The sequence below is a fragment of the Crassostrea angulata genome, chromosome 2 (assembly GCF_025612915.1).
Source record: "Crassostrea angulata isolate pt1a10 chromosome 2, ASM2561291v2, whole genome shotgun sequence".
Taxonomy (NCBI): domain Eukaryota; kingdom Metazoa; phylum Mollusca; class Bivalvia; order Ostreida; family Ostreidae; genus Magallana; species Magallana angulata.
In genome coordinates this window covers 51,876,366-51,892,018 of record NC_069112.1, presented here as the reverse complement: position 1 = coordinate 51,892,018, position 15,653 = coordinate 51,876,366, and the positions used below count along the sequence as shown (strand labels likewise).

The window sequence follows — 15,653 nt, the reverse complement described above, 5'->3', positions numbered from 1 at the left end:
GTAGTGTACAGAGTACATCTATTACTGTGGTTTCATTAATATTCAAGGGTATCAATTTTCGTTGATAAAGTAAAAATCAATTTCAAGGATACGTAAATTTGTGGCCAATGACCCAGGCTATCAATACAAAATGTTAATAGAAATTGCACTTCGATGAACATTTAATTTCGTGGATCAACTAAACAACGAAATCCACGAAAATTGGTATTCAACGAATATTGATGAAACCACAGTAGAATATACTGTAGTGTACAGAGTACATTTTTTATATGTTCCCACAGATTTTTATTTTTTTTTTGTGAGGACACTTGTTGTCCATGGATGCAGAAAAACCACACTTCAATATCATAAATTAGCAGTGAGCAACAAATGAACATTTTGTCCATACAGTATTTCTCAGCTCAAACCAAAATGAAAGACATCTACACTTTACAGGAGCATTGGAGCAAAAAAAACCTCAATTTCTAAATCTGCTTTTCAATCCAAGGGAAGTAATTCATCTCTGATATTAATACATTTTAATAATAAAAACTTATTAATAAAATATGAAACCGTTTACAGGGTGTGTATTTTAACCCAGTTGACATTTTTGCCAGAGCTTGATTTTAAACATTTATGAAGTAATTAAGTAATTTAGTTTAATACCTTCATGTTTTTTGTGGTGTAAACAAATGTCAAAACACATTTTTTAAACAGCTAGATTCCCCATTTCAAATTTTTCAGCAATATGCTTCACCGATAAATTCAATCACTTTTAACGCATCAATTTATTAAGTTGAGGCAGTATTGACACAACTGTGTCAATTAAGGCAAGCATATCGCAAAACCAGCATGAGTGTATACACCGTGACCAATAGACTGATGTATTGAGTGACGACACTATCGGGGGTAATAGGTAAACTATTTGAATCGCAAGTTGCGCGCAGTTCATAAAACTTGAAATAAAAGTTTCAAAACTGCAAAAAACTAAACACTGCAATAATTGACCAAGAGTTCTCACAATAAATATATTTATAAATGGTAAGGGAAACACGTGTTGTTATTATTTCAGGTGTTATTTATAGTATAACGATTTCGATTGGTTTATTGACTAGTATACGGGGTTAAGTGTACTTGTGCGGAACAGGTAGTTTACCTGTGTCCAGGTATTAAGGAATTAAAGTCATTCGAGGTTTCGCTGCTTTACGTGCAACAGCCCCCCCTCCCCTCCCTTTACGTTTGTTTTGTACATGTATCTAATGTTTTATTTTTTATATTGTAGAATGTTGATTATGAACCAGAAGATTAAATACTTGTTGTAAAAATTTTTAATTAAAATTTAGTCTGTTGCACAGACGCAGGCGAAGCAGTTCCTATATATGTGTTTGAGTTTTTAATTTATAAATAATTTATGTTCGTTTGAACTGGTGAATAAGAACATAATTGCTTCTTGTTTTTTTGGGTGTAAACAAATGTCAAAAATACACTTTTTAAACAGCTAGATCCCCCATTTCATTTATGCAAATTCACCAATAATTTCAATCATTTTTAATGCATCAATGCAAGTTGAGTCAGTATTTATATTGTTGTAACTTATTCCAAGGAATTCACAACAGATACTGACAATATTGCATAAATTGCATGTTATTGAACTTCAACCGATCAATGGCACACTCGCTTCTACAACTGTGCATTGTCCAACACTGTCCAACATACACAAAACTTGGAATTTACAAACGTGTCCAATTTTGGACTGATCTGTGATTTTGTAACTCACTCAGTCTGTAGAAACATTAATTTTATTACATGTACCTCAATATTCATCAGACAATATTTACTTCTGATGTCGACGCTTTACTTGACGCTGACTTTCTCTCAAACACGCTAATCGACCTCGGCTTGTAAAATTCAAGTGCAGATCGAGTCCCCCATTTTATAATTTTACATGTTTATAAACAAACCAAACATTTCCTCATTTTACATAGCTGCTGATAATGTTTCAGAGATTTTCAGTACAGTTTATTGTAAGAAAATAAGTGAAGATACCTGGTATATGCTGTAAATTGTTTAATCGATTTCACGACATGTCAACTTGAATTTTCCCGTGGATTTACATTTTGCAGCAAACTTTTTGTGAGGAAAAACAGTCTGTTCAACTCGAGCGATCATTTCACCCATCATGTTTGCTACATTATAAACGGTAATGTAAAATATATTTGTTCACTAAACAGTTTTAGACAAATTTCTTCACAATAAACAGAATAATGTTATTTGATGAGCAAATTACAATCTGTGACTTTAATCTATATGCACTCGTCCCTGCTTCATGAGAATTTTTTCTTTGTTTTCTTTTTCCACTAACATTATTTACACATGTACACAAATGTCATCCAATTTGTTATCAAATAACTCTGTATGTAACTTTTAAACTTGAGAGTTCAACTTTATAAGTTTTTCTCCGACATTTTTTCCACATGTTAGCATCATGTTCTCAACATGCATTTGATATATGGGCGGGTCTACATATAAATGCCTCAATCAGAATCTTTGTTTGCGAATCGCAATTGAAATATACACCAATTAGAAACCGTCATCACTAAACGCAATGCTTCATCGGCCATACTGTGTATAGTACACATGAGTAAGATTTGCGATAAAACTGAGCAAAATCTTTTACAATTGTTCTGAACAAAAAATAACATAAAGCTAATGCTATTTTGTTTCTGTAGCGATACCAGTTGTGTATTACTACCTTATATCCGGTTTTTTTTTGCATGTCACAAAATTTGCGAAAATGGGGAAAATCTGAAACATTTTTAATTTGCGACTGTCATTTTTTGCGATTTAAAAAGTTCCTTATATAAAATGATACAAGATAGAATTTCTGTGTATTCAATAATTTGCGATCTAAAAGGTCGCGAAAATTAGATCACCGCAAAAATTTCGCGATATACGGTATCCCCTTATTGTCTTTCTGACATTAAATTAAACACAATAAATATATAATGTAAGATGAAAGCATTTCAAGTAGTAATACTGTCATACACATAGGTTAGGTAATTTGGTCCCACACAAATTACCACTGGCATATATTGAAGAATGAAAAGTCTGACTGATTCTATTACTTCCCCTACCTGGTATCCCAACGCGAGCTAGCTAATTTTTCATTTTCAGTATTCACATGAACAACAGAACTCAAGCAAAAGAACCTAAATCAGTTGCGTCAAATCAGTGTCTCATTTATTATTAGTGACTGGGAATTCCATTACCAAAACTGTAAGTATCGGGTGCGGTAAGTATCTGGCAAAAATTATTTCCACTACCTAAAGTTTCTAAACTTTTTCTATAATCTTAGGAATGTTTATTGAAAAACACGAGTCAGGAATGAATGTAATAATAAAAATACGACTTACCAGAATGCTCTAGCAGAAACCCTGTTAGCAGGTGAGGGGCAACTTTCTCCAAACAAGAACAGAAATCGTGAAATGCACCCAACCCCCTTTTGCCAACAATATCCAGTAGGACCTCTGTCCGTTCCCGAGGGTCACTCACGTCCAGCACATGCCGTTCCTCGGACGTGGAGATAACTTCTTTAGCTACTAGATGAGGTAAAATTTTGTTCGTGTCCAAGTCTCGAACGAGAGAAGCCCTATGACGGGTTAGGAGTCTCGTAACTCCTTGCTTCCCCGCCATCTTGAAAGTTTTGATTGAAAATCTATCTTTAAGATTTCATTTGTTAAACTGTCACAAAACGAAAACTAAAAACCCTGTGTCATCATTTCATTTGAATAAAGTATGTCAATGTTTCTACTGTAGGTTATAACTTTTGTTTGATTTTTTAAATAACTTTTGCATATAATTGATCTTATCTAAATGAAAAACAAAGAAAATGATTAGACAAATTGTATTTCCTTCAGGCGCCTCATCCGAAGTTGTGGACGCTATAGAAGCGCCACCTATGATATAATTTTTACCTGTTCCATGTGGTGATGTTTATGACACCTGTCGCATGTGTCGGTTGGATAAATAAACGAATACACATATAAAACGATTTTCAGGACGTATTTCGCATCAACTGGTATACTGTTTGCTAGATAATTGATAAAGATTGTAAAATGTATAAGTTAATTTTTCAGTTTAACTTGAATATAGTATGAGATGTACTGCAGTAAAGTAAATATGTATATTTATATATATGAATCATCGATCATATAAATTTTCTCTACGATAGTCATAATATTCCTCGAAAACCTTTCTTTTGAGATTTTAAATTCCAGTAAAACTTTGAAATAAAGTTTGTCTTTTGAAAGATATTCAGATGAAATATGTAAATTTTGTAAAAAAAAAAAAAAAAAAAAAAAAAAAAAAAAAAAAAAAATTCTACATAGCCTTTTAAAATATCCTATAAGAATCATATTAGTATTCTGTTCGTTCGGGGCATTCTCATTCTAGTATATACATGTATATACATATGATAATATATAGAATTTGCATGAATACATATATAAAACAAATAATATACATGTATACATATATAAAAATCATTCAAGAAATTGAAAAAATTTCACTGTCAGATTGAATTTCTTTACTTGTATGTACATGTATATTGCATAGCAAGTGTGCATAGATACTGTGTATTTCATGCGCAGATCTCGAGGGGGTCCCGACCCCCCCCCCCCTCTCTCTCTTTCTCTCCCTCTGGAAAATGAAAATTGATTAAATTTACATATTAGTAAAATCATCACAAATATGCCTTTGACCCCCCCTGGCATCTTCGCTAGCCAAGGGTTTCTGATCCGCACCGCTTCTCGAAGCGGTGCGGATCAGAAACCCTTGGCTAGCGAAGATGCCCCCCTGGTAAACACATATATCCTTCGGACCACCCCCACCCCCGGAAAAAAATCTGGATCCGCGCATGTATATAACGAAAGTTTTACAAATTTTTGAATTGTGTGGAAACGATTAGTTTTAAACTGGAAAGACAAAGTACAAAAAAATTTACAAATACTTAATTTAAAGAGTTAGAGAGAGGGCAGTTGTAATATAACCATTTTAACAAGAGCTTGGACTTTGTGTAGTTGTGTCGAATATACATGTAGTATTGTGACGCAGGCCTGTCCATTTTATTGCTGGCCATTCAGCCGTGCATGGTTTTGAGTTAAAGACTGTATGCAATCTGTGCATATTTAACTTGGAACCAGTGTCATTTTAAACTTGTTTTGACGCAAGGAAAAGATAGTTACATCCTACCGAAAGTCCAAGGTCTTGTTAAAATGTTCTAAATACTTTGTTGGTGTCAAAGTTGTGGTATTCGTAATCTTTTATATCAAAACTCGAATATACAAGAGAGTCAATACAAAAACAATGAGTATTTATTGTGGAATTATGGCAATATGGCGCACATTTGGTCTTATAAAACTACTGTTGGTGCATGATGAGCACAAAGGTGGTTTAACTTTATTTCAAAATGTCATCATTTGATTGTTTAGCAAAGACTTATATGCTAGGTTTCCACTGTCATGTGATCTGTTAAAAACGCTACGATTGACAAATCTTAACTGATCGTGGAATATCGCGCTTGACTAAAATGTTTGACATAGACCTGTACATTTACGATGTGATGCGTGCCGATTCGTCCTAATGCGATTTGTTGAGCGTTAACAATTTAATGCTAGATTCACACATGTATCACAATTAGCGGCGCCTGAAATCGCGGTTTTAATTATACATGTAGTAATCGTAAAACATCTCGCCAGATCTTGAGGTCTATCGTGGCTTCAATTGCAATCATTTGTGATCATCGTATAAAATTGCATTGCATCGTATAAAATCGCAGCATGTCGAGTTCAATCTTGCTCCATAATCGTAATGTAAGATTTCGACCAATCTTAATTAAGAAACAAACAGCTAGCACAATGCGCTGCATTAAATTCAGTTGCAATGTGACCATAACAGTCGGGTCCAATCGTAGCTCAAATCGTGATTACTGTACTTTCCATCTTGATCGTGAAAATAATCGTCATATTCATCATATGTTCGTGATGAACGTATCTTAACGTACATGTATATGAATTCCTATGTACGCGTACGTACACAAGTGTCCCAAATCGGGGTATCCTGTCGTTTCTTATCAGAACGTACGTGTATGTTATCGTATCTAAACGGGCAATGCATGAGATCATCACATATCGCAGCATGTCTATTGTGGCTTAAGAACGTAGAAAAAAAAATCTAAGGACGGCAGACGTCAAGAGCTTCCATTACCACGAATTACTTGACAATGATACAACCTAATGAATGACATAAAAATGAACAAAATAATTTGATAAAGGACATAACTCGCAAAAAACTTGAATCCTGTAAAAATGCGCATCTTTTTCATGTTTTTAACAACTAAAACATTCTAAGTTCAAAAGGGCCAAAATTTCCAGAAAATAATCTATGGAATCGGAATTTCATGGTAAAATGTATACACGTGCGACACATTGTGTTCTAAATGCCTATACAACTTTTCATTTAATTCCATGCAGCGGTTTAAGTTCAGCGGAGTTTTAACTATTGCGCTGAATTACAACTTGTTGTTGTTAAAGTACTATATTTAACACATGGGGAAAATAATGGAATTAGAATTATAGTTTACAGATGTGAATCTACACTTATCAGCTGTTCACGTTTGTTTTTATATAAACAGTCTAAACTATATAGTTAAAAACAGTTATATTTAAACAATAAAATGCTTTCTTTGGTGATTCAATCGGGATATGAAGGTAGCGACATTGCAGAAAAAATACATAACCCTCGTTAGCGGGTTATGTAATTTTTTTCTGCAATGATCGCTACCTTCAAATCCCAAATGAATCATCAAAGAAAGCATTTTATTGTTTATATTAACATCTTTCTTTTAGCCAATTGATAAATTGATTATGAAAAGTAAGTAACATTCACTAAACTACTGTTAATGTACGTAAGTACGTTAACTAAAAGAAACAGCCAAATCGTCTCCTGTGAGATTTTGAGTCTGACGTCGTCATTATTCGTGCAGTTCGTGATTTTTCCTAGGTAGTTGTAGGCCTCGACCAATCGATAAACTGGGCGTGTCATGTTTGGTCCTGTCACTTTCTTGTCAGTTTCAGCCGCTGTAGATTTCGACCAATCAATAAACGGGGCGTGTAGATTTCCATCTGGCTGTTTCTATAGAGCTATGAATTAACTTTAAATTTCCGTAAGAAATAGAGGGAATAATACTTGGTAGATGTAAATATATAGATATGTTCTACCAGAGACATAAATGGTTCTACTAATGAAAACTATACTATAGTTAACGAATCCTTAACCTCCTTTGTGTCGGTTTTTCAAAAACAGCACCCCCCCCCCCCCTAAAAAAAAAAAAAATAAAAAAAAAAAAAAACAACAACAAAAAAACAAAATCAAAAACAAAACTGCGTCAAAAACGGCATGGGATGAAGAAGCTTTAATTTAGGTAGTCTCGCTTACTCCAGACTCTCGCTCTTGAGTCTTGACTCGTGCGAGGGTATCTCGATTTATTGACTCGTACGAGAGTCTCTCGCACGAGTGAAGTATCGAGAGCGAGACGGTCACATACCACTATTTTTACCCCGTGCTCATTGATGCAAGTAGTTCCATTCTAAAAATGTATGTATTATTTCAAAAAATCCCAGGGGTGGTAAATGGGCAAACTTGGTTTCTTTTAGGGCATGGATGGAAAGAATTTAAGAAGGATTGGAAAAAAATACAGGCAGGAAAAAATTCAGAAAAATTATCTTTAAAGGCGCAGTAGAAAGGGTGTAAAGAGGCCATTGTTTAAAGTGGTAGGGGATATTTTAGGGGCCATATCTCATGATCTCAGTCCCCTCTCAATTGATTTTCCTGTAGTTTGGATATGTTCTTGGACTAGGGTCATTCTATAGGTATGCTGTATTTGAACTCATTTGAGCCAGTGGAATTTTTTTATATGATTTATTGTTGTATGAAGGAATAAGAGGGAAAAATAATTGTGGTCTGTGTCTTAGACTCTGGGGTAAGCGAGTCTACTTCCGGATTTTGTTGCATGAATTCTTTGTTGGTTTTAATTTTAGAGTGCCATTACTGTTTCCAGCCTAAAAGGATCAGAAGAAGCCATTAGACTTAGAGTGAGTACAAGCTTATCTTTTAAAAACAATAAAAAAGATAGATGAGCTAGCGCTGTAGCCATCATAAAACAGAATTAGAATTTTAAATCAACGGTTTAAATTTCTAAATTGATTAATAAATATGTTTTACGGTGTAACAGTTTGGAGGGCGAACCAATGAAGTGGACAGGCATAGCCTACATCCACTTCTCTTCGCAAGCCGGGTTAGCCCTCATATTTTGATTTTGGAAAACGTGTAAATGTCTGAACCGAAGATGGTCTACGCTTCGACCCATGTTTTGACTCCAGTTTCCCTGAATTTTCGTAACAGACTTATTATTTCTCCATTTTAAACGAATTCTTTTTTTTAATCAGAGTTTTTCACATGAATGAAAAGCAGATTTCTTATGGAGATTCATATCTTTTTTCCATTTGGAAGTCTCTTAAAGCACCTCACTTCTATTCATCCATAAGTGCCAATCAATGATTGAACTAACTTTTTAAAAACAAAATGGGGCCAATATTGCAGTGTCCATGAGCTGAAATTTTTTTTTCAGTCCTTAGTACCCCTGATTCAACTCTCATTTTTCACTAATTTTCTTATACGTGTGTAACAGGATGGGAGAAATAATGACGGACCAGACCGGATTTCGAACCCGGGCCCCCTGAATCTCTAGTCAGGTGCTCTACCAACAGAGCTATCTGGCGCCGGTATTCGAACCGGTCTGACCATCACATTCCTCCCCCCTTAAATGATCTTCGTCCCCAAAGATCACCCCAGGCTCTTCCCCTGGCAGGTGTTCACCTGTCAGTTCCAGGGGTTGGTCATAGCACCAAATGTAACGGGATGGGAGAAATAATGACGGACCAGACCGGGTTTCAAACCCGGGCCCCCTGAATTTCTAGTCAGGTGCTATACCAACTGAGCTATCTGGCGCCGGTATTCGAACCAGTCTGACCGTCACACGTGTATACAGTAAAACTCGGTTATAGCTAAGTCCTAGGGACCATTGGAATGACTTCGTTACATCCGTAATTCGTTATATCCGTATAATGTATTTGTAATTATAATGTCTATAGCGAATTCACCATATACAAGTTTTCTTTCACCAGACTATTATTTTTGGTACCGGTAATTGATGCCTAAAATGAAAATTCATTACTTTGATACCTTTAATAATCGGATTGCGAATTGAAAAAATTATATGAAATACATTCATTCAAACTATTTTATTAATTGGTAGTGCAAAGTTTTTTAAACTGAAAAGAAATTTGTTATATCTAGGTGCTCAATTTCTTTATTATTCACCTCTAAGGGACTCAAAATCAGTTCGCTATATCTGTAAATTTCGTTGTATTCAAAATCGTTATAACCATAAAATTTTTGCAAAGATTAATGTTAAGAATTTTACGGTGGATTCCAAAAAACTTTGCTGTATCCGAAAAATCACTATATCCATGTTCGTACTAAACGAGTTTTACTGTATACATATTACGGTACCATTAATCCTCACTTGGGGAGGTGGCCAAAACTTCACTGTATTTTAATAAAATAAAAATATTTTCCACCTCAATGATGTTATATGGATGCATGGGGGCATGGATGGGCCCCTTTCTAATAGCTGTTGACAATCCATGCATTCATAAAATCTGCTGATCCCACTGGCATTCATCCTGATGTCTGGAAAACGAAAGACGGAATATGCTAAGGTGTCAGAACTTCTTAAAATAATAAATTATTATGAAAAGGTAGATTGTTCAATGTTGGCATCCAGGCAATGGCTTATTATAATTCATGTTGGTCTGTTTTTCAGGTACTCTCTGTTCTTTTGGACCACATGGCAAGACAACCCACTACCGCCTGCGTAGCTGTTGATTTTGAGGCGGGTATCTGGAAAACCGTACGAGAGACAATAAGTAAGAGTTATTCGATTGTCATAAAATGAAGAACTTTGGAAAATGAAGTCCACTTCTGAATTAATTCTGATTTTGTTGTGGTAACACCAGAGACAAACTTTTCAGTCATCCGATGTAGAATTATCCGTATTTATGGAATGAAGACATTTGTTTTTGGATTTTTTGTTCTTTGATGCAGTTTCTAAATCAGATATAACTATGAACATGCTTACAACATAATATACACATGAAAAACTTTGATCTGTTTTAATATCCCAAAGTCAGACATTTTTTTAAAATCGACCCTTATATAGCTATTTAGAAACGATAGGTTTTTTTTCTAATATTGATTTAAACATCATTAATATAGTCAAATAAAAAAAATTAATTCATTTAAATAAAAAAAATGATAAATCTACCAGGGGACAGATCAACCAAAATAATGTGTACGTTAACATTATACCAGGGAACAGTTTGACCAAAGTTGGGGATGGTTTGACCAAAACTAAGGGGCGGATTTGCATTGTATATATAATTATATGATGGGACGGTTTGACCAAATTTTGGGGATGGATAAGCCAGAATATAGGGGACGAATTGACCTGGGCGGCTTGATTTGGGTACGGATTGACTGGATTTCAGTCAACAGTACCCCCATTAAGGTACATATAAGGATTTTTAATTATATTTCCTGTCACCTACATGTAATGCAAGGGTTATGGCTTGGGGGAAGTACATTTGTCTTATTATTTTATTCTGCTCTTGAATTTCAATGCAAAAAATAAGTAAATTCACATATCTAGAAAAGAAAAAGATTGAAGCTGTCTATCAAAGTTAAGATAATGTGTAAGCAGTTGGAAAGAGTTCAAAAAGGGGGAGGAGGGTTACACCAGTGCATGTAAAATGATTTTGGGATAAATGCCAGATGGTGATGTTTAAACAAATGTGGAATATTGAAAAGGTGGAACACTAAAAGTGATAGAGATTAACGGGTTTCTTCTCTGTGTCGAAGTTCATGAAGTTATCTTAAAGTTTTATATTTTGCATATTTACTATATATTTGGTGCGCATTGCCAATGGAGTGTGTATGAGAGGTGAATGAGTGAATCTATGAATGAGTTTTGGTTAATCACGTGAGGATTTTGTTTACGGGCCTATCTTGAAAGTTAACAAATGTGGGAAAAAATTTTCCTAATAGTCTTGCACCTTTTCAATATCAGGTCATAGAGTCTATTATGATCTTAAAAGTTTTCGCCAACATTATATGTTTCATAATCCTTTTAATTTTGAAAGATCTTAGGGAGAGAGATGGTTGTCATTAAAATATTTTAGTTTTATTTTACTCCAGAATGAAACTTAATTTGATTGATTGCTCGACAGTTCCATGTTTGGGCTATGGTACTCAGGTGATTGTGAAGGCCTACTGGCCTCTTGTAAAGTTGTTAAATAATAATATTTTTAGGCTCTTGTTCTTGTAAATTTCAGATGCAGAGATAGCCCGCCAACGTTCCTTAAAGCTGCCCTATACCCTAAATAAGCTGTGCTATAAGCTGCCCAGTGGCAAGACAGTAGTTATCAAACTTGTTGACAATCTGAGATCTGCTCAGAAAGAACTTAGCAAATCATCTTCCTCGACCCAGCAAGGAAATGGGGATGAATCCTCCTCATGTGATGAAATTTGTTGTTCATCAATTAAAACAGCGACTTCACAGGAGAACAGCAAATCTAATACGGAGACGACTGCAGTGAAAAGTGAAGATGGTTTCACTGTAATTAGACGGGAAGGTTTAAAAAAAACTAAGTTTAATGGTAATACATGCGCAAATAAAGATAAAGGGATATCGAACTCTACTGTTGAAAAGCTGGCTAATGCAAATGTAATCTGGAAGCAAGAGATTAGCAACTCAAATACCATAGACCCAAAACAGAATCATCCAGTAAACTATCAGTGTATTCCCAAGGATAGAAATAATGATAGTCAGGAAACTGCAGAGTCTGAAGTGCCTAGTTTGGCAAGTAGAAGACAACCAGTTGTCCTCAAGAGAAACCTTTCTCACAGTCATGAAACTGCAGGGTCTGCAGAGCATAGATTTGAAAGTAGAAAACAACCAGTGGTTGTCCTCGAGAGGATAAAAGTGGAATCTGATTTGACGGTTTCCAATATACCTGAAGAGTTGGGAAAAAATATGCAAGAGGGATGCAGTGAAAACATTGGGAATATAAACCTTTCTGAGGACAGTGTTGCAGGGACTTTATTGGACGTAAACACTGAAGAATGTTCCACTGAATGCTCCAAGCAGGGATTGCGTTTGAGAGGTGTGAAAAAGCCTTATACCAGAAGTAGTGTTCAACAGAAAACTAAACAATCAGAATATGAAATGTTGGAAAGTAAGATAGAAAGTGAGGACTTTTTTCCATTCGCTTGCAAAAAGTGCAACTATACTTCAAAATTTAAGCATGGATTGAAAAGGCACATGAAATTACACATGTCTGATCGACCTTTCGTGTGCGAGATTTGCGGGAAGGGATTCAAACTTGCTCAATACTTGTCTGAACACAAGCGAACACACTCGAAGGAGCGACCATACTCATGTGACTTTTTTCCATTCGCTTGCAAAAAGTGCAACTATACTTCAAAATTTAAGCATGTATTGAAAAGGCACATGAAATTACACATGTCTGATCGACCTTTCGTGTGCGAGATTTGCGGGAAGGGATTCAAACTCGCTCAATACTTGTCTGAACACAAGCGAACGCACTCGAAGGAGCGACCATACTCGTGTGAGCAGTGTGGGCGATCCTTCTCTCAATTTAGCACCTTGCAGAAACATAAGACAATCCATCAAGGGCTCATGGAGCGGATCCAGTATAAATGCTACACATGTGGCAAGAGCTTCTCTATGGCAACTAGCTTGCGCCGTCATTCGAAGATACACGAAAATCTTGAGAGAAAGATCAGAATGTTTAAAAATATCAAAGAGAAAAAGTTGACTTTCAACTCAACTGTAGATGACCATCAAGGAGAGTTCGAATGTGGCGAGTGTGGACGCAAGTTTCTCAGAAAGGAGGATGTAGTGAAACACATGTTGAAACACACTGGGGAGTCGATGTACACGTGTGAAGTGTGTGGGAAGGGTTCTGGCAGCAAGCAGGCTTTACAAAAACACATCAACATCCACACTGGGGATGATATAGAGTTGAATGTTACTGGGTCCTCATCTTCCAGCTTCTCTACGGCATCTTCCTTGGGGATGCACGAAAATCTTACTGTGGATGACCATTAATGGAAGTTCGAGTGTGGCGAGAGTTGCTGCAAGTTTTTCAGAAAGAACCATGTGATGCGACACATGATGACACACACTGGGGGGTCGATAAACATTCACGTGTGTGGGAAGGGTTATAACAGCAAGAAGTCTCTACAAAAACACATCAACATCCACACTGGGGATGATATAGAGGTGGATGAGGATGACACAGGGTCCTCATCTTCCAGTGACTCATCAGGAGAGGATGACTTGTATGACTGATAAAAGTTACCTTTATTCTGTAAAATACAATGGTAAACTCCACCTTTTAACAAAGATATAGAATTTTGATAGTTTATTTTCCTGCTGGGAAAGTAATGTCTTTTCATGAATATTGATAAAGGAAGAGAAAAATTGACCTCATTGTGCATGTCCGCAAGAGATCAGGTGGCCATTATTGTTAGTCTTATTACATATCCGTCTTGATTTGTAATATGCTTAACAGTTGTTAATGAAATATATATACATGTATTTTGAGTTTTAATTTGTTTTTAATTCACGATGCCATCATTTTGCATATATAAATAAATTAACACTCATACGAACTGAAAATAGCCCTTAGGGGAAAACACATCACTTGTGTCATTGTAGGTTTTTGGTTTTTTTGTTCGAATTCCTAGATAGGACCAATTTATGATAAACTAAAAAAAAAACATGTCATTTCCTTCGTGAAACTTTAACAGTTATAAAGGTGTTGGCCCTTCAATCGCCAATTTTGAGCTCACCGAAAAGAAGTTTTTGTTGCAGGTCCTGCATCTAAATTATAACTTGTCCTATCTTCACTAAACTTGTATGAATCATGCATTTGGACCTACTTATGGATTTGAAAGACTAGGATGTTGAATTTGGACCATGAATTTCAAATGCTGGAGGAGATTAACGTTTTTGGAGCAGGTTAAAGTTTTTAGAGCAGGTGCCATTTGATGATTAAATCTTAGTTATAACTGGTTCTAACTTCACTAAACTTGCAAGGATGGTGCGTCTTATGATACAGATGCACCTGACAGGCTTGAATGCTGAATCTGAGCCATAGGTTTTGGATGCTGAATGAGGTTTAGTTTTTTGGAACAGGTCACATTTTTAACAGATAATAGTTCTATTTCGAACTTGCATTGTTGATTTAACTATAATACATGTACGTGTACACAGAGGTAGCTTCCAGAGCCTGAACTCCATTATCAAGGATCAGGGTTGTCTCTAAGACCCGGAAGGCGGGGAATTCCCCCGCCTATTATGCCTTAATTACCCGGCTATTATTGCTTTTCAAACACAATGTAGCTATAAGGAAGACCCCCAAACCCCCTGCTACTTTTTCATTCCCTCCTTCTACTTCAATTTTTAGAGACAACCCTGAAGGATGCTAGTAAATAAAACTACCTCACTCAAGCCAGCTTGTTAGATTTGTTTGTTGTTGAATGATATAACATGATCCCTATGATATAGAATTCTATGATATGATACTAACACTATTGTTTTATATGATACAATATTATATCTTGTATAATATTGTAAAACATTTCATGATAATATATGATACTGTATCAATGTTTTTTGTATGTTCTGATATTGTATCATGATATTGTTTTGTATTGTATATCATGATACAATTTTGTATAATATGAGATTGTTCTATATATAATTGTATCACATGATATTGTTTCATATGATACTGTAATATTTAAGAAATAAAGAACGGATATGGCATTATATTTGCATACGTACTGTTCGTTTACTTGTATATATAGTGGATATTTTTAATAACCAATTAATGTCAGGAGGTACGAGTGTGTACATGAATATGTTAAACAACAAATTAACTATAGTTACAATTTATATAAGGCAAAAGTCAAGATTTGAATTTAATAAATGTTCTTGTATATACAAACTGATAGTACGATATTCTATAGATTATCTGATTGACTTCTGTATTTTGGAGAGTGTTTACATAGGCTTTGCCTGTTACCCAATCCATTTGATTTCTCAATAAAATATGTTTATATTAAATCTTTGTTACGTAATTGTTTTAAGCGTTATAGTTATACCAGTAATATGAAGGTAACTTTTATAAGAAATCAAACATAATTATGTATTTTACTTGTCATTCAAAATTGATGCAAATTATATTTTATTAATAGTTATATCATGTGTTATTTCTATTTCAGTGTTTTTATAAGTTTTTGAAAAAAAAAACTCTACAACAGAATTCTTACTAAATAAGTCCTTTACAATATTTCAACCAAACTTGGCATAATGGGAGGTCGAATTTGTAACTAGATTGCCAGCTTGGCTGTATTTTAATCCACATGTAGTCATGTACTCGACGAAGATGATGAGCAATAGTTTG

General features: G+C 35.1%; 2 protein-coding genes across 9 annotated transcripts in view; one reads left to right on the top strand and one right to left on the bottom strand.

Moving 5' to 3' along the window:
- LOC128173747 (tight junction protein ZO-1-like) overlaps nt 1–3,673 on the bottom strand; it is a 64,527-nt gene extending 60,854 nt beyond the window's left edge. For all 8 annotated transcript variants that reach the window (XM_052839408.1, XM_052839418.1, XM_052839420.1 and 5 more), the window contains exon 1: nt 3,393–3,673. In XM_052839408.1, coding sequence (XP_052695368.1) covers nt 3,393–3,672 — 280 coding nt within the window. In that variant the 5' untranslated portion in view covers nt 3,673. The remainder of the gene's footprint in view (nt 1–3,392) is intronic.
- Nucleotides 3,674–9,725: 6,052 nt separating this feature from the next.
- Nucleotides 9,726–15,345, top strand: LOC128173087 (zinc finger protein 394-like). The gene is made up of 3 exons (XM_052838810.1): nt 9,726–9,818; nt 9,923–10,025; nt 11,490–15,345. Exons 1-3 carry the CDS (start codon nt 9,786–9,788, stop codon nt 13,286–13,288), a joined length of 1,935 nt encoding a protein of 644 aa, XP_052694770.1. The 5' UTR covers nt 9,726–9,785; the 3' UTR covers nt 13,289–15,345.
- Nucleotides 15,346–15,653: the final 308 nt, after the last annotated feature.